General features: G+C 38.6%; 1 protein-coding gene and 1 long non-coding RNA gene across 3 annotated transcripts in view; one reads left to right on the plus strand and one right to left on the minus strand.

Annotated features, from left to right (window-relative positions):
- The first annotated feature begins 4,020 nt into the window (after nucleotides 1-4,020).
- Nucleotides 4,021-6,385, plus strand: LOC130912074 (lithostathine-1-alpha-like). Of its 2 annotated transcripts, XM_057829877.1 has the most exons (7): nucleotides 4,021-4,370; nucleotides 4,459-4,515; nucleotides 4,599-4,632; nucleotides 4,710-4,795; nucleotides 4,942-5,076; nucleotides 5,943-6,057; nucleotides 6,241-6,385. In XM_057829877.1, the coding sequence occupies exons 2-7, from the start codon at nucleotides 4,459-4,461 to the stop codon at nucleotides 6,321-6,323; spliced, it is 510 nt and encodes a 169-aa protein (XP_057685860.1). In that variant the 5' UTR covers nucleotides 4,021-4,370; the 3' UTR covers nucleotides 6,324-6,385. The 2 variants fall into 2 exon arrangements, with proteins under 2 accessions (XP_057685860.1, XP_057685859.1); XM_057829876.1 differs by having other exon boundaries at nucleotides 4,021-4,515.
- The window catches only part of LOC130912075 (uncharacterized), a 30,190-nt gene continuing 17,099 nt past the window's right edge, over nucleotides 6,109-19,199 (minus strand). Inside the window, exons 2-3 of the long non-coding RNA XR_009062533.1 lie at nucleotides 7,838-8,021; nucleotides 6,109-6,297 (exon numbers count right to left, since the gene is read on the minus strand). This is a non-coding gene — a long non-coding RNA (uncharacterized LOC130912075). The remainder of the gene's footprint in view (nucleotides 6,298-7,837; nucleotides 8,022-19,199) is intronic.

The raw sequence follows: 19,199 nt of genomic DNA on the forward strand, positions 1-19,199 counted from the left end.
GTGAGTTACGAAATTTTCAATTCAAAATCTTTTGTTCTTGCTAACATCCACTGTCAAGTCTAATGTATTTCATATCATTTGTCAATGGAGCTAGGGCTTTTAATGTTTATATGGTTTAGCGATAGCACTCTCACTATATACATATATAATACGTAATGAATATGAAGTGCGATAGCACTACTCCAGATTGTCCCTAGTTGAATTTATTTTTTGGCTTTTGACCTCAATAGTGAAATTGTAAATTAATTGTATGACAACTGTCTGATTATCCCCTTATAATTATATATTTTCAGGTAGTTCATTCACAACGTCTGAGTGTATGTTGTCGGCGATTAGCCTAGCAATGATCTTAATTGTGGTTGTCAGCCCAAAACCCTCTAAATATATATTAAATGCATCTTACCAGATATAAAATGACTACTACATAATCTGTGGTAGTCGTTTGGAGCCCAGTTTTCTCGTCGAATTGCAGCAGTCAATCTCGGTCTCCTCTTTGGGTCTCTCGGAATACGGTAAAAATTCAAGTCTCTCCGTCTATCTTCTCTGTTTTTGCAACCGACCGCCACACACGACTTCACCATTTTGATTATTAATGTTAACGAGCAGAAAAACACGCCATAATAGGAGGAATTTACGAAGCGCTAATGCATTAACATGACTAGTATCCGGACAACATGGCGCGGGGGCGTGGCTGTGACGTCACGTGAGTAGGGTCTATAGGGATTTTACTTCCGGGTTTTTCGGGTAGTGGAGCCACGGGTAGTTCCAAACATGGCTTCGACGAGGGCGGACCGCATTCATACGAATGGCTGGCTGTAAAGTATATTCGGAGGTATGTTGATGAAAAATACGATCCCTTTTAAATTTTCACCAGTCTGTATTTTATCAGAGGCGCTTTATGATGCATATGTTGAGCTTTATTTGTGTTGCATGGCGTAATAATACATATGTTTTATCTTGGTTGACGAGTTTCTCCTACTTTTTAAGCTGAGTCTGCTAACTAGAAATGTATCGTCAACGATAAATTCATTATGTCACTACCTCTTTTAAATTGTCAACTCTTTTGGAGGCCGTTTGTGACGTATAAACTCATCTGTATTTGTGAGTATTGGAAAAAGCGGCACGGAAAATGGATGAATGAATGAATGATAGACGCCCGGCTTTCACGTGCTTATTAGCCCGAATTTATAAGTTTTGAACCAAGGTATCCCCCTCATGAAAGAGTACCAAATCAATGCATGACAACCTGTATTCTTTACACCAAAATGTTTGACATGATTATATTTCAGAGATGTGCATAGATTGAAAAGTGATGTCAACAAATAAGACACAATTCTTTAATAAAAAACTAATTTAATGTATATATATATATTTTTTACATTTTCATGATCCACATCAAGCTGCTGTTGGTGTTTGCTGATGGTGATTGCTGGCCGTGGGCACCAAGCCTATTTTTAAATAGCAACAAACAAACAAAAAAAGTGTTTTATTTCATGTTTTGATGACTGACCATTGCCATCCATTTTTCTGCTGCTCTTGGTTGATGCAAAACAATCTTTTTAACTTATTTCAGTCTGGATTTCGCCACAACACAGCACCGAGACCGTGCTTATCAAAGTCCTAAATGATATTCGTCGGAATACTGATGCAGGCAAATCATCTGTTCCGTTACTATTGGATCTCAGCGCCGCATTCGATGCGGTTGATCACAACATACTACTCAGCAGATTGGAACAGTGGGTAGGGGTTACTGACATTATTCTTCAGTGGTTCACATCCTATTTATATGATAGGGATTTCTTTGTGTCAATCGGAAACCATCAGTCACAACGAACCAAATTCACGTGTGGAGTCCCTCAAGGGTCAATTCTTAGACCACTCTTATTTAACATCTATATGCTTCCCTTAGCTCAGATTATGGAATAGTATGACATCTCCTATCACACCTATGCAGATGACACAACTGTACATTTCTGTGTCCCCACATTATTATAGTCCCTTAGTCTCCCTGAGTAAATGCATTCATCAAATCAATGAATGGATGTGCCAGAATTTTCTCCAGTTAAATGTGGAGAAGACAGAAGTGATCATTTTGGGGCCAAAAAAGGAATGGTCAAAGATAAGCAGGCACCTTAGCACAATGTCACTTACAGCTACAAATCAAGTCAGAAACCTTGGCGTAATTATTGTCTCAGACCTAAAATTTGATAGCCATCTAAAGTCCGTCACGAAATCTGCTTATTACCACCTAAAAATATAGCCAGAATTAAGGGGCTTCTGACTCAACAAGACATGGAAAAACTTATGCATGCATTCATTTTCAGCAGATTGGACTATTGCAACGGTATATTTACGGGTCTTGATAAAAAAATCAGTCAGGAAGCTGCAGCTAGTACAGAATGCTGCAGCCAGAGTCCTCACAAATACAAGGAAGCTGGACCACATTACAGCGGTTTTGGAATCACTACACAGGCTTCCAGTGGGTCAAAGGATAGATTATAAAATACTACTGCTCGTCTACAAAACACTTAATGGCCTTGGACCAAAATACATGCTTGATTTGTTAGATTCCTATGAGACATCTAGACCCCTAAGGTCGTCTGGAACCGGTCCCCTAAGGTCGTCTGGAACCGGTCTCCTGCATGTTCCAAGAACAAGAACCAAGCAGGGTGAGGCAGCATTTAGTTATTATGCTCCTCACCTCTGGAACAAGTTACCTGAACGTCTGAAGTATGCTCAAACTGCTAGCTCCTTTAAAACAGGGCTAAAAACGCTTTTGTTTAGCACTGCATATCCATAATTATCTATATATTTCAATCTACTTGCTTTCTATTCCTGTTGTGCTTATCTCCATTGCTGATTTCAATTATTATTAGTAGTAGTAGTTTTTGTTTTATTTATTTTTATTGTATTTGTGGTTAAATGCGATTTTTATGTATAATTTTATTTCCTATTTTGATTGTCTTGGTTTTTACGTTGTATTGATTTAAATGTGATTTTTATGATCTTCATGTGATGTAAAGCACTTTGAATTGCCTTGTGTTGAATTGTGCTATATAAATAAATTTGCCTTGCCTTGCGTTGGTCCTTGGGGAAACAATGCTGCACAACCAACCATTACGGCCACTAATCTATAAAATGTTTTGTGTAAACAATGAACTATGACACCAATTTCATCAATTGTTCGATAAATTCAATAAATTTGTTCAATATTTCCTTATCAAAGGGTAATAAAGTGTTATTGTTATACATTACACCATGTTGAGGAAAATCATAAAATGCTGTTCCTGTCTTGTAATCATTTTGTGTTGCTTGGGTCCAAAATGAAAAATGCTTTTAAAGAGGTACAGGTTTGGTTTTGCTAAAATTAGAGGCTTTATTCAAAATTTAGTTAAATTATGCAGGAAATATTTGTTAAATGTCATTTCTTTGTGTTTCAGGTCAAACTAAGTCAATAAAATAAAAAGGAAAATGTACACACGCACATATATATATGTATATGTGCGTGTGTGTGTGTTCATTTCCTTTTTATTTTATATATATATATATATATATATATATATATATATATATATATATATATATATATATAAGCAGTAGAATATTGAAAATAGAATTTAAAAGTCGTGACCACAAACCCAAACTTTTTGGGAAACAAAAGTGTTTTTATCTGTCAATGCGACAAAACAAACTTGGAATTACCATTTAGAACTTGGAAACAAAATATGTTATCCATGGTGTTATCTTTAATATATTACCACAGGTAGGTGAATCAAGGAAATCTAGACATTCTCTGGAAAAACAGTATTCTAGTTGTGAAAAAAGAAAAACCTAAATCATCTTGCATTTCAATGTAAAAGTCGATTTCCCGTGCTCATGCTAACAGAAACATGATATGTTCACTCCACAACATGGGAAATTTCCCTTCTTCGTTAGTTTACATAGTTTTCAGTTGTCGCCTGACCACTTCAAATGTAAACCTAGCACTTACATATATGTCATAATGCAATGACATAATAAAACAAATACTTAGATATGTGATTTTATCCATTTTTCCATAAATGTCACAATTACCACTGTCAGTTCCATTGCAAACCACTACAGCGCTGCTTGTGCTTGGAACTACTCACGCCCCACATGAACCACCTGACCACCAGCGGCGAGAACAAAGAGAGTCGCAACTCTTTGTACGACTGGGCTGAACTAATTGCAGATCATAGGTAACCTATGACTCACATTCCTGAACATGTTTGGTTAATTGCTTAATTGCATAAGTAATGGATAGTGTGCCGACACTGTCGAAATGTATAAAAGCCTGTTGAGCTCAGCATCAGATATGCTCTTTGTTCTCATTAGCATCAAGACTAAAGGTAAGATTACTCAAATATATGTAGGAGTGTGTGTGTACATACAGTACATATGTATAAGAAGTATATAAGTGTTTCTATTGTTACACAGATGGCTCATCTTTGCCTGTTGTTTGTACTTTGTGTGCTCATTGCACAAACCCAAGCTGTGAGTCAAAATTCGACTGCTTGAGTCTTGCTAATATTTTCATTTTTTGCTCTCTGAACTGAACAATATTCTCTTTTTCGCAGAATCCTCATAGAAGCCAGAGCACTAAATCAACGTGTATGTTGCCGTGATTAAATAATTCTTTTATTTAAGATTATCAAGAAATCAACTTATGCCCAACAATTGTGTTGTAGACAATCACTGCCCTAAGGGCTGGACTCAGTTGGACAATTACTGTTACATCTACCAAAGCCATTATCGGATCTTTGCAGACGCTGAGGTATTTGTGACTTTACAAAAAAAGTTAACAGCTATGCAATGCTTAGTTAAATGTACATTCATTATTGAATGCATTTAGTACAAGTGTTTAAATGCAGATCATTTGCCAAGTTTTTTATATATTTTATTTTATTTTTATCCAATCAGAGCGTCTGCAACATTATTGGTGGGAACCTGGTCTCTATCAACAGTGCCAAGGAAAATGCACTCGTTCTCGAGCTGATTCGGGAGGGTGCTGGATCTATTGTGGATACCTGGATTGGACTCACTGATGCAATTGAGGTGAAACTTTAATCACTACAAAACTTCTGACTTAATCAAGTCACTTGTTTTTGCCATGTTGAAAATAAATCTTTGAAAGATTTACAGCAAAGGCTTAAACTGAACATTGCAAATTGATTTAACAGTGTAATGCTCTCAATAGGAAATTTGTATTTTGTCTTATTTTCTCCATGCTGTTAGTTCTGTCTGAGTGTCTAATTATTTAGATGCTACTATTTCCTATAGGAAAATAACTTAACGTTAATTCATGACTCGTAAGATTGTTCTACATACTCATCTAGAGGTTGACATTTATTAAATATTTAAAGTAAAGACAGAAACTAATTGCACCATCTTGTAACACATATTTTGTTGTCAAGTTTCCTAGTTCATAGTTTCCTAGTTTTATTTTCATCGCATTGACATACAGAAACACATTTGTTTCCCAAAAAGTTTGGGTTTGTGGTCACGACTTTGAAATTCTATTTTCCACTTTTACTATTTTTCACTTGTACTTTCTAATGCTTAACAGCCTACATGCATTTTCCTCCTTGCTTTATAGACTTAGTTTGACCTGAAACACGAAGAAATTACATTTAACAAATATTTTCTGCATAACTAGGACGTAAAATTGGAACTTTTAAATATAGCCTCTAATTCGAGCAAAATCAAATTTTTACCTTTTTAGTGGCACTTTTAAATTTAGTTTGGACCCAAGCAACACAATTTAAATGATTAAAAGCCAGGAACATAATTTTATTTTATTTTTTTCCTTTAACATGGTGTTATTTAAATGCACTCAATATTTACTACGTTTGTCTCATGTGTTCCACACCACTAACGCAGCCTTTAGGTGTAAGTACTTAAAATGTTACTTTGTATCACAGGAAGGCGACTTCATGTGGACCGATGGTGAAATCGTTAATTTCAGAGACTTTGCTGATCACCAGCCTGACAATGGAAATGGTGGAGACGAAGACTGCGTAGAGATTGAGTCAAGAGGTTCGTATAAATAGCATTTATTTTCTAAAAGAGAACAGCATGGGTATTTGATGAAATGCCTTTTCAGGTTTAATTAATCCAAACTGATGTTTGCCATAGAAACCAAATTAAAATAAACCCTACATGCAGGGCATTTTCTGTTTGTGGAACTTGCTTAAACCTTGTTTGTGTGTTTTCTTGCAGACGATATGTGGCATGATGTTCCATGCACAGATGAGAATCCATTTGTTTGCATCAGACCTGTGGACAAAAAAGACTATCACTAATCAGCCATCTCACCATCATGTCTTCTATTCTTATGTCTTTCCCTATCACAGTAACTTCAGACATAATATATTTGATTTCTTTTAACTATTGAGTTATTCACTTGATTTCTGTTTGTTCAGCTAATTTTTGTGGGTGTCTTCGCAATAAATTACAGATCATTTCTGGACATGAAACAATGTTTGAGTGTTATTAAAGCAACACTAGGTAACCTTTCAACCTTTGTAAAATATTTTCATAACATTGGTGATAATATGTCGACTGACGAATAGTTGAATGACACCTCTTTTATATTTTGAGGGGGTCTGTATTGCATTCACCGGCACTAATTAACTTTGAGGAGAGTGGCAGGAAACCTGCCACACAAAAAAACTACAAATGTGCTGACTGCTTTACGGCATACGTGACTTCCCCCTTTCTCCATTCATGATAAAAATGGAAGTCGATGCGAACGCTTCCGTGTGAATTCTGCAAAAATGGCAGAGCAACAAAAGAGACAAAAAGTTTTGTCTGGGGAGGAAAAAAACAGCAGGCTACCAGGATATACAGAATAAACATTGGCCCGGTTTTCACTCGCTGATGTGACCCTGAACCCCCCATCAACGCTGACAAGTTCGAGTTCGGGTGGGGTGGTGGTGGGTTAACCTTACAAAGCCACACGGTTGCTAACCGTCATATGCTATTGTTTAGCCACAACTGGATTCATTACCTTATCACTATTCATCGTTCACACAACTGCTGGAAACAGAAATGTTGGTTAATCCATCTGCAGGTGACCGGGAGATTGTTTTTTGATTGATTGATGATTTTACGACACTGTACGGGTGTGCGCTGGTCCTCATGAGAAATGCAGTCTTCCTTAAGACAAAACACTACCGCTTTTGTCCACCGGCATCACTAAAATCAACTAAAACTGAAAAGTTACCAATTGTTGCTTTAACTGCACAGCATGACTCATCCAAATCAGAGTCCTATGGTCTTATGTAATATATGCACAATGTTTTAAAGCAAATGAGGATAAGCATGCGGGTTCGCGTCCCAGCCTAGTCAGAGGTGGGAGCGGAACGCGGGGCGGCGCTGAAAAACGGGTTACATATGCTTAGGCGTAGTATTATTTTTGGGGGGTAGGTGGGGGATGGTTGCAACACAATCAAGAATCCAAACCAGCCACCACAACACCCCCAGTATCATATCATAATTTATTTCACATGATTATTAGGTATTATGAACAGACAACGTGGTAGATTTTTACAATAGCAGTCAAAAATAATGACACCACCACGGACCCGAGTGTTACGCATTCACAGTGGTATAATGAAGAGGTCACCCCAACCAACAGTTGTTGGTTTGGGAAGAGAAAGAAAACATATCCCCAACAGGAGGTAGGATATTGGTCGGGCTGTTATGAACCGATCAGGAAAAGCCGGGGACGCAGTTGCAGAGGTGGTTTGGATTTTAGTCAACAACAACAACAAAAAAGTCTAAAAAAATTTTCACCATAAAGGGAAAAACGCACTGTTAAAGGAGTACTCGGGGAAGCATGGTCTTCTCAGGAGTGAGGATATGAAATTCTAGTGCTGGAATCGTCTGGCAACTGAAGCATGTTTGGCCTGGGCTTAAAAAGCCACTATTAATCAGCCACAGGTGTTGCTGGTTAGCATCACCCCTGAGCAGACTGGTCCCTCTCGCATCCATGCAGCCTGCAAACAGAGACAAAGGCATCAATGCTGAACATGAGGAAGGATCAAAACAGTATCTCCCCCTTAAAGGACGCCACCAGGCGACCTATCAGGCTTATTTGGGTACCTTGCCTAAAAAAGAGGGCTTAAACACTCTCCAAACTGATGTCCTGGGTTACTACAGTCCCTGACAAAAGTCTTGTCGCGTATCCATTTTGTAGAAACAATTGCTAATAACCCAACTTTTTATTATTCAATTGGTTTCAGAAATGGCTCATATGAAAGCTAAGACCCTCCCAAATGATGTTGAATGTACAAAAATATTATTTGTTTCACTGAAAAAAGATTTATCATTTAATGAAGACATAAAGGTCAAATTTTGGCAAGACAAAAGTTTTGTCGCCTACAGAAAGTATTGAGAAAATTGAACAAAAAATGTACTTCAAATACAAAAATATGTTACATAACATAAGCGAATTAAGTAGTGGTGCTGTGAGATCCAAATTTAATATTTTGTATGACTTCCATGGGCTTGAAGGACTGGATCCATGCGGTTCGGCAAGGATTCATACAATTTATTGATGAAGTCATCAGGAACATCAAAGAAAGCAGTCTTGCATGCCTCCCAGAGTTCATGAACATTCTTGGGTTTCGTCTTCCATGCTTCCTCTTTCATCCTGCCCATGTCTGGTGACTGGGCTGGCCAATCCTGGAGGATCCTGATCTTCTTTGCCTTGAGGAACTTTGAGGTAGAGATTGAAGTATGCGATGGAGCACCATCCTGCTGCAGAATTTGTCCCTTTTTATGGTTAGGAATGTAAGAGGCAGCTAAAATTTGTTGATATTTCAGACTGTTTATGTTGCCTTCAACCCTGCAGATCTCTCGCACACCCCCATACTGGATGTAACCCCAGACCATGATTTTGCCACCACCAAACTTCACTGATTTGTGGCAAAAGGTGGATTTTTCAGATGAATCGTCCATTGAATTACACCACAGTCGCCGCAAATATTGCAGGAGACCTACTGGAGCCCGCATGGATCTGAGATTCACTTAGAAAACAGTGAAGGGACTGTATCTTGCATCCCTCTGCAGAGCAGACAATTTATGGAAGCAAAGAAGGAAGAGAGAACAAACAAGATTTTTTCCCCCAATAAATTTCGGTGTTAAAAATGCCAAATTGCTTTGACCATGATTGATTTATGAATGCAATACAAGGGGAAAATATCCAAGCGGATGCATACTTATGATAGGCACAGTAAATAGTACGATGGAAATAAATTCAAGTACAGATTAGATTTTAAGTAAATAACGTCTGGAAGACCAGCAAAGCTACAGTATTTCTAAACCAGGGTGAGAAAGCACAGAACAGTGGCCAAACTTCCCTGCAAAAATGACCCCCAGAGTATAGCAGCAACTCATCCAAGAGGTCACAAATGAACCCAGGAAAACATTTATTGAACTTTAACATAACTCAACAACTGCCAGTAATAGAAAACACTTGAATATAGTTGCTGTTGCAGAGGGCTAGGTTCCCACCGTTACCGTATATTTGGTTTAGGAGGCAATTACTTTTTCACTCAAGGCCAGATTACTTTCAGTTTTATTTTTTCCTCAGTAAATTAAATTTTGTTTTTAAAACCGCATTTCATATTGCAATTGCTTAATGTCGGATTTTTAGATTTGTTCGTACATCTTAAACATTAAAGGGACCAGACTATGCAACAAAAAATCTATATAAAAAGCATTTGAGAAGAGGAAATGGCACTGTAATGATCAGAATTTACTTTTATTAACTTAATGACTAGTTAACGGATGGGTTGTGCACCAAACCATTTGCATCATTCATAAGACAACCCAGAAAAATAATGCCATCCCAGGCTAATGAGGTATGTTTACAGTATCTGTTCAATGGTGTCTCTGTCAGTTAGTTTGGGGCGTCAGCAAATGAAATAATTGGTCTCATGAGATTTTTTTTAAGTGTGTGAAATTCTGTGTGTAGTTTCTATGTGTTGGCCTTGGCCTCTTCTGACTTTTTTGTTATGCCTTGGAGCTAATATAATCTTCATATACTTTACATAAAGTACTTTAAAACACTTGAAACGCATGGAAAATGGAATGGGTTTTGCTTTCTTTGACATGTTTATATTTCAACACATACTAACACAAAATCCTCTGAAGGCTATAAAAACCTTAGACTCACAATTATGATCCACCAGTCAGAGTAAGTTCATTAATTTATTTAGTATTTTCAAACCCAAAATAAGTGTGTGAAAATAGGGGTCTAAAGTGCTAATTAAACAATCAATCCACTTGACTCTTCCTAACCATACCCACGGACAAGAATTCCACCTCAAATGTGTAACTTTGTGGCTAACCCAGGATGCACCTTTTTGGTATGAAATTGGAGAAACTAGCGATGAAACAACTTATATCAATAAGGTGTTTAATTGAAAAGACAAACAAGAAATAAGTTAACTTGTTTCAGACCATTTAAAAATATGTTGTTCTGATTGTGTTAGTAAAGCTACATGAGGCGAGTGCAAAACTGACACTGAGTCCAAAGTGGAAAATGAGCAAAATATCCAATGAGCACCACTTGACTTGACTCAAAATTGTTTAGGTCTCCAAATGAAATGACTTGCATGGTTTTTGCCATACAGTCCCTGACAAAAGTCTTGTCGCTTATCCATTTTGTAGAAACAATAGCTAATATCCTGACTTTTAATTATTCAAATGGTTTCAGAAATGAAAGCTAAGACCCTCCCAAATGATGTTGAATGTACAAAATGTACAAAAATATATTTGTTTCACTAAAAAAAGATTGATCATTTAATGAAGACATAAAGGTTAAATTTTGGAAAGACAAAAGTTTTGTCGCATACAAAAAGTAGTGTGAAAAAACAAAAAAATTTAATTCAAATACAAAAATATATTACATAACATAAGGTGGTGCTGTGAGATCCAAATTTAATATTTTGTATGACTTCCATGGGCTTGAAGGACTGCATCCATGCGGTTCGGCAAGAATTCATACAATTTATTGATGAAGTCATCAGGAACATCAAAGAAGCAGTCTTGCATGCCTCCCAGAGGTCATCAACATTCTTGGGTTTTGTCTTCCATGCTTCCTCTTTCATCCTGTTCATGTCTGGTGACTGGGCTGGCCAGTCCTGAAGGATCTTGACCTTTTTCCACTGCAGCAGAGCTCCATGAGACGTGGTCACCTGTAGTCGCTGTGGCAACCATAACAGTCTGTCGATTTCTGTCTAGAAATGACCTCCGTGGTGGAATCAGTGCCCAGAAACCAGCATTAAACAAAAGACAATGTAAAAACCATGTGGCATTTGTCAAGGCCCACAGCCTGTCAAAAGGATGGACGCTGGAAAAGTGGCAATAGGGGAATTTTTCAGATGAATCTTCCATTGAATTACACCTCAGTCGCCGCAAATATTGTAGGAGACCTACTGGAGCCCGCATGGATCCGAGATTCGCTCAGAAAACAGTGACATTTGGTGGTGGCAAAATCATGGTCTGGGGTTACATCCAGTATGGGGGTGTGTGAGAGATCTGCAGGGTGGAAGGCAACATAAATAGTCTGAAATATCAACAAATCTTAGCTGCCTCTTGCATTCCTAACCATAAAAAGAGACAAATTATGCAGCAGGATGGTGCTCTATCACATACTTCAATCTCTACCTTAAAGTTTCTCAAGGCTAAGAAGATCAAGATCCTCCAGGACTGGCCAGCCCAGTCACCAGACATGAACAGGATGAAAGAGGAAGCATGGAAGACGAAACCCAAGAATGTTGATGATTCTCTGTGAGGCATGCAAGACTGCTTTCTTTGATGTTCTTAATGACTTCATCAATAAATTGTATGAATCCTTGCTGAACCACATGGATGCAGTCCTTCAAGCCCGTGGAAGTCATACAAAATATTAAATTTGGATCTCACAGCACCACTACTTAATTCGCTTATGTTATGTAATATATTTTTGTTTTTGGAATACATTTTTTGTTCAATTTTTTTTTTCTGTAGGCAGCAAAACTTTTGTCTTGTCAAAATTTGACCTTTATGTCTTCATTAAATGATAAATCTTTTTTCAGTAAAACAAATATATTTTTGTACATTCAACATCATTTGGGAGGGTCTTAGTTTTCATATGAGCCATTTTTGAAACCAATTGAATAATTAAAAGTCAGGTTATTAGCAGTTGTTTCTACAAAATGGATTAGCGACAAGACTTTTGTCAGGGACTGTAGTAACTCGGGACATACATGGAACTTCTCACAATTCTGTATAAAATCACCATCAAATGTGATCTGATCTTTGTCAAAATCACACAGATGAAAAAAGCGCCTGCTTGACACTGCACGAAATATGAAATAAACATGCTTTTTGATGTCATACACATTTTAAAGTACAGTACAGTGGTATAAAAAAGTATGTGAACCTTTTGGAATTTCTCAAATTTTTGCATGAAATCACTATCTAATGTGATCTGATCTTTGTCAAAATCAAACAGATGTAAAAACTGTGTATGTTTTAACTAAAAACACCCAAACATTTATAGGTTTTCATATTTTAATGAGCATAGTATGCAAAAAATTACAGAAGGGAGAAAAATAAGTAAGTGAACCATCACATTTAATATTTTGTGGTTCCCCCTTTGGCAGCAATAACTTAAACCAGCGCTTCCTGACGGTTCAGATCAGTCTGGCACATCGATCAGGACTACTCTTGGCCCATTCTTCTTCACAAAACTGCTGTAGTTCAGTCAGATTCCGGGGATGTCTGGCATGAATCGCTGTCTTTAGGTCATGCCACAGCATCTCAATGGGGTTCAAGTCTTGACTTTTACTTGGCCACTCTAGAACGTGTATTTTGTTCTTCTGAAAACATTCTGAAGTTGATTTGTTTCTGTGTTTTGAATCATTGTCTTGTTGCAGCATCCATCCTCTTTTTAGCTTCAACTGTCAGACAGATGGCCTCAGGTTTTCCTGTAAAACATCCTGATAAACTTTTGAATTCATTCTTCCATTATTGTTTGCAATTCATCCAGGCCCAGAGGCAGCAAAAAAGCCCCAAATCATGATGCTCCCTCCACCATGCTTCAAGGTGGGGATTGGGTGTTGATGTTGGTGAGCTGTTCCATTTTTCCTCCACACATGACGTTGTGTGTTAATCCCAAACAATTCAACTTTGGTTTCACAGTCCACAAAATACTGTGCCAAAACTTCTGTGGAGTGTCCAAGTGCCTTTTTGCGAACCTTAAACGAGCAACAATGTTTTTTTGGAGAGCAGTGGCTTCCTCCGTGGAGTCCTCCCATGAACACCATTCTTGGCCTTTGTTTTAGATATAGTTGATGTGTGCACAGAGATATTGGACTGTGCCAGTGATTTCTGTAAGTCTTTAGCAGGAACTCCAGAGTTGTTTTTAACCTGAGTATTCTGTGTTGAACTCTTGGCATCATCTTTGGTGGACGGCCACTCCCTGGGAGAGAAGCAACGGTGCCAAACTTGTCTGACTGTCGATTGATAAACATCCAGACTCTTAGAGATGGTTTTGTATCCTTTCCAGCTCTTTTGACCGAACCATAATCCACGTCAGACAATGCTTCTCATCAAGACAATTCCAGGTGTGGGCACACACCTGATTGTTTGTAATTGTTTGGTAAAAAAAATTGGTTTCAATTAATCTTTAAGTCGTGGCGGCACGGTGGCTTAGTGGTTAGCACATCTGCCTCACAGTTCAATTCAGTTCAATCCTGGGCTTCAGCCTTCCTGTGTGGAGTTTGCATGTTCTCTGCGTGGGTTTCCTCCGGGAACTCCGGTTTCCTCTCACATCCCAAAAACATGCATGGTAGGCTGATTGAACACTCTAAATTGTCCGTGGGTATGAGTGTGTGAGTGAATGGTTGTATGTCTCCTTGTGCCCTGCGATTGGCTGGCAACCAGTTCAGGGTGTCCCCTGCCTACTGCCCGTAGTTGGCTGGGATAGGCTCCAGCACCTCCGCGACCCTCGTGAGGAAAAGCGGCATGGAAAATGAATGAATGAATGAATAATCTTTAAGTCCCCTTAGGCAAAGGGCTCACTTCCTTATTTTCCCCCTTCTTTCATTGTTTGCATGCTATACTCACTAAAATATGAAAACCTCAAATGTTTGGGTGGTTTTAGTTAAAACATACACTGTTTTTACATCTGTGTGATTTTGACAAAGATCAGATCACATTACATAGTGATTTCATGCAAAAATTTGAGAAATTCCAAAAGGTTCATATACTTTTTTATACCACTGTACTGTACTTTAAAGTGTGTATGACAGGGGTGTCCAAACTTTTTGCAAAGGGGGCCAGGTTTGGTGTGGTAAAAATTTGGGGGGCCGACCTTGGCTGACGTCCTTTACGGAGAACGATATATTTAAGCAAATTTTAGCAAGCCATTCTGTGTGTCACATTTGCTTTGTTATTATTTTTAATTAATAATTTCAACAATCTCGCAACTTGCCTTTGTGGCGTTCTCCTTCAACTATCTGGCTCTTGCGAAATACTGCTGCTGTAAAATAAACTAGCCTTAAATTGTTTCAATTTCTCGCTACGCATCTTCCCTGTAATCTTGTTGTACATGTCAGCGTGTCTTGTTTGGTAATATTGCCTCACGTTGAACTCTTTAAAAACAGCGACTGTCTCTTTGCAAATGAGGCAGACAAAGTTGTTGCATATTTTAATTAAGAAATAGTAATTTTCACCTATCCTTGAAGGATTGACCGACAACTTTCTTTTTTTTTTTTTTTGCTGATTGTCGCCATTTTAGAAAATTGGGACTAAAGGTTCACATGGTGTAATGTTGCTTAGAGTGCTGCTGGCTTTTAGTGGGTATATGAGGAGCATCATTTAGTGTGTAAGCTACTTCATATGCTGGTAGCAGTACTGCTGACCAATTTATTAAGTCTGTGTGCGGCCAGACGCTGATTTTATGACAGAGGTTGGGGGCCGGATGAAATTTGACCACCGGCCGCATTTGGCCCCCGGGCTGGACTTTGGACATGGCTGGTGTATGACATCAAAAAGCATGTTAATTTCATATTTCGTGCAGTGTTTTATGCTCCTGAATGAAATGGACCGCTTGGATGTGTGTGGAAACTAACGTTTTATATATTCAATTTTTGAATCCCACGCCATGTTACTTCCAGTTTCTGGTTTAGGACGAATCCGAATGTGACGTCACTCGGGTCAGCGTCTCACAATACAGCATTGCTTTATAGCATGCAGATGGACTGCGGATTCACCTGATTTTGCAGATTAATTTGTTTATATTTTACATCACGCCAGCCAAACGGCTGCAGAAAAATGTTGCTGCACCAGGGAGAGGCGTGTAATCCCTTTTGGGGTTTCAAAAGGTTCCCATTCACCGGCGGATAGTGGCCAAAACAAGCCCTACTACTGTGGGACCATTGGACTTACGAGGAAGTGAGTAAACATCGTGTTTTGTATTATGTCAAATACTGGGATAATTTTAATACAGATATGGTTTGCATTTCGTGGCTGACATGCTGCTTGCCCACTCGGCTGACGACTGGCGGCTTGTCGCAAATCCCCCCGCCGGGGGAGCACTATATTCGGCTTATTGCCCTGTTCCTGTGCCCGGTGTTCTGTCAAATTTTCCACCCGATCAGAAATTACAACTTTGGCCGCGAATTCAGCGATTACAAAGTAAAAACTACAAACTCTCTTTAAACCGTTTACGTCTTCGCCGTGCAGTAAAGCATTATTTTGCCATATTCGTGTTGACCTTGTGGCAGCTACGCCGCACGCTTCTCCGACGTCGAGCGGTTTTTCCGGCGGTCATTGATCATCATCATTTCCGCAAACGAGCTCTCTCCCTTCAGCATGGGAACGACAAGCTCTAACTTGCTTTCCGCCGGGCGGGTTGCCGATCGGCAAAGACAGTTGACAACCCTGCTGCCATGTGAAATGACCCGAGCTAGTTATGTGTGATTTTTCACTTCGAAGACTTTGAAACATTACTCGGTTCATGTTAGCATGTCGGCTAGCGGTCACGCCTCTTGGTTTGTTTACATTCTCCGAAGCTGGGGCGGGGAAATGACAAAAGCTCGACTAACTACGGTGGCATAAAATATCGTTCGGGAGGTGTGAGAGTAAAGGTGAAGGTGACAGTTTTGACCATTATGGAGTAATTTTGCCATGTTGTACTGAATAAATGCATTTTTATTATTTCATAATCCATATAGCACAAGACTGTTATTTGTCATGACCATACAATTTATTTAGCAATTGGGTAGAAATACTGGGATAAAAACAATATCCTGTAAAAATATTGGAGTAGAGAGACTGAAACAATGACATTTTGGTCTCTCTTCGTCGCATTTTCCTCGTTCTGAATAATTCCCCCTCAGTGGGCTGAATAGTAAAACAGATGAAACCATACTCCTGCCAATGTCATCCTCTGGTTGGTGACACTAGAGCCCTATAATGGTAGGCGTGGGTAACCGGCAGATTAAAAGACTAATTTATCGTCATCTGCGCTTTGCCAAATTGTTGTATATAGTCGAATCGTCTCAAAATATGATTCTAATTCACATAATAATGCTATTTAAGACTTTTTTTCTCCTGTCGTACGCACTTTAAACCTGAGAGGTTTGCATACATGTGACTTACCACCACCTTTGCCATGATGGAGATACAATCCAACTTTATTACCTTGGCATATGTGCGCCTGGTAGAACTAACGACTAATCAATGCCTCTGACGAGTATGTGTACAGGATTAGGACGTGTTGCGTCTGTCCACATTTATGACCTAACAACTAAATATAAAGTAACATCTTGATTTGATGACACACTTTCAACATATGTGTTGTCCTTAGAGCAGCTTTAGGGCCTTGGAAATTTCACACATAATTACACAATTGGTGCGCAGTAACTGAAAACCATGTATTGTCCACTCGGAGTCTGACATGTTGTTAGAGTGTATTGACCTTTTAGGGTCTTCACTCATGCTGTTAACGTCACAAACAGCCCAGGGCAAAACACACGCACAGAAGCAGTAATGTAAACCCCACAACTTTGTTACTGATTTGGTGAGTCTGAAAAAAAAAATCAAAGAAAAGAAATAAAAGAATATTGAAAAGACAACTTTTCCTTTTCTTAAAAAGACAAAAAGGCATTTCATTAGCAGGACTGATGCCAAACAAAAAGCGATATAGAAAATAGATGGATGCATTAATCATATAGACGTTTTGGAAAGCATACAGGCGGTGACCATTTTTTGGCAATGAACATGCTGAGAGGGAAGTTTACCCACTTTGCCTTACCTGCACAAAAATCTGTTATCTAAATAGCTCAGGTCATGGCTGGGATGTAGTCCCTCAATAGAGCAGTGCACATACTGTCATACTGTAGTTAATGATGTCTTTTTTGTCTGATTTCCTGACATACTTCCAGTCTGGGATACAAAAATCTTGAACTATTGACACTCATTAAAAGTTTAACATACTCAGTAGTAATTGTGAGAGGCTGAGCTTGGGCTCATGCCCAAAATGCACCTCGTGCCACTCTAAAGATGGGAAAATTCAAATTCAGCATTTATTGCTGTGACCTGTCATGACAGCAGTACAGAAATAGAAATACGCTAAAAGGCATATATAATAGTTCGTTCTTCTTATTTTAGTGTTTGTTGTTGTTGTTGCTACAAAATCTTAGTCGTGTATGTCTGCCCACTTTCAAATTAGCAAACTCTAACTGCAAAGCCCAACCACATGACACCACACCTGTTTTCTATAGAACAATGCAACACACGTTCGTGGTAAACTTAAAGCTTCAGGTTTGGCGTGGACAAAGCTCCTTGCATCTGTCACTTCTCACATTTTCAACTAATTATTAAGCACACACATGTGCCGCAAACTGTCCAATTGACGTTTAAATTGCAGGCTGTTTTCTAACACAAGATTGCTACGCCTTCACAAACAGCGTCATTATTGCCAGCGTGCGCATGTAATTAAAGGTAAGAAAAGCCGAACGGAATGGCAGATGGCTGTGCTATCATATTTTAGTATGGCTCTGACTGCACACATCAGAAGCTAACAGACATGCAAATTTGTCTATGTGTTTTTTTAAAATGGCTAATCACTATTTTGGCAAAAAGTGAGATGCTGTCAATAAAAACTTTTACTTTTAAAACACAAACAACTGATTCTGTCTTTTGTCAGTCTTTTTGACTGCTTGTTTATTTTCGGGGATCAAGTCAGAGCAGTCAAAAAACACATTTTTCAAATAACAGCTTTGAATCGGTCCCCTTACAAACTCATTAGTTTTAGAAAACCTTTTTTTTTTTTCTTAATTGTAATTCAATGTTATTTTCCTAAATGGTCATAGGCAAATTTAGCAAAAATTTGTTTGTCGGTTGGGGGCTTGTTGGCTGTTTGTGTACTTGTAGCATATCTGCCTCACTTTTCTGAGACCAAAAATTCAATCCTTTGCCTGACTGTAGCGTTTTTAAGTTGTTTCCATGCTTCCATGGTTTTTGTTGTTGTTGTTGTTATTTTCAAGTGTGTGACGCTAAGAGGCCACATTATTTGGGAGCAGAACATATTGTTTTGATAGTTTACAGCCTTAGCAAAGGTGTGACAACATGTTATCATAACATACATAGCCACTCAATAGTAGCTAGCAATGAGAAATGTACTACACAGTATGTATTTTTACAGAAGTGCTACTACAGGCTGAACCCACCATGAAACGTTGCATTTGCTCAGCCACGCGTTGAACTTTAAATAAGTTCCTCACTGTTATTTTACCTTTGATACAGCTTCAGAAGCAATCAAATATATTGACTAAACACGAGCGTCCCCCGCCCACACACACACACAAACACTCATACACACACCTATTTAAGAGATACACTGGCTGAGCTTCTGCACAATAGGTCCAATATGCAACATTATATGCACCCATGCAGACTCCTCACTGGATGCACCTTATTGGTCTCGGCCCATTGATCTCACATTTGGTGCCACCAAGGTTTCAATTTTTGACCGATAAGAAATAGATGCGCTTTGGTTCTCGTCTGTGTTACATTATCTACTTGTCTGTACATGTTCTGTTCTAAAACAGGAAGCTGCATGGAGGTTTTATAATATAATCGGATAAATCTGTGGCTCAGAAGTAAGTACATAA

This window comes from Corythoichthys intestinalis, chromosome 2 (genome assembly GCF_030265065.1).
Source record: "Corythoichthys intestinalis isolate RoL2023-P3 chromosome 2, ASM3026506v1, whole genome shotgun sequence".
Lineage (NCBI taxonomy): Eukaryota > Metazoa > Chordata > Actinopteri > Syngnathiformes > Syngnathidae > Corythoichthys > Corythoichthys intestinalis.

Bases quoted from the DNA above. Each gene is read 5' to 3' on its own strand.
- LOC130912074 (XM_057829876.1), top strand. From the start codon at position 4,420: ATGTATAAGAAGTATATAAGTGTTTCTATTGTTACACAGATGGCTCAT. The intron at 4,516-4,598 runs GTGAGTCAAAAT...TCTTTTTCGCAG, and splicing joins TCATTGCACAAACCCAAGCT to AATCCTCATAGAAGCCAGAG. The intron at 4,633-4,709 runs GTATGTTGCCGT...ATTGTGTTGTAG, and splicing joins CCAGAGCACTAAATCAACGT to ACAATCACTGCCCTAAGGGC.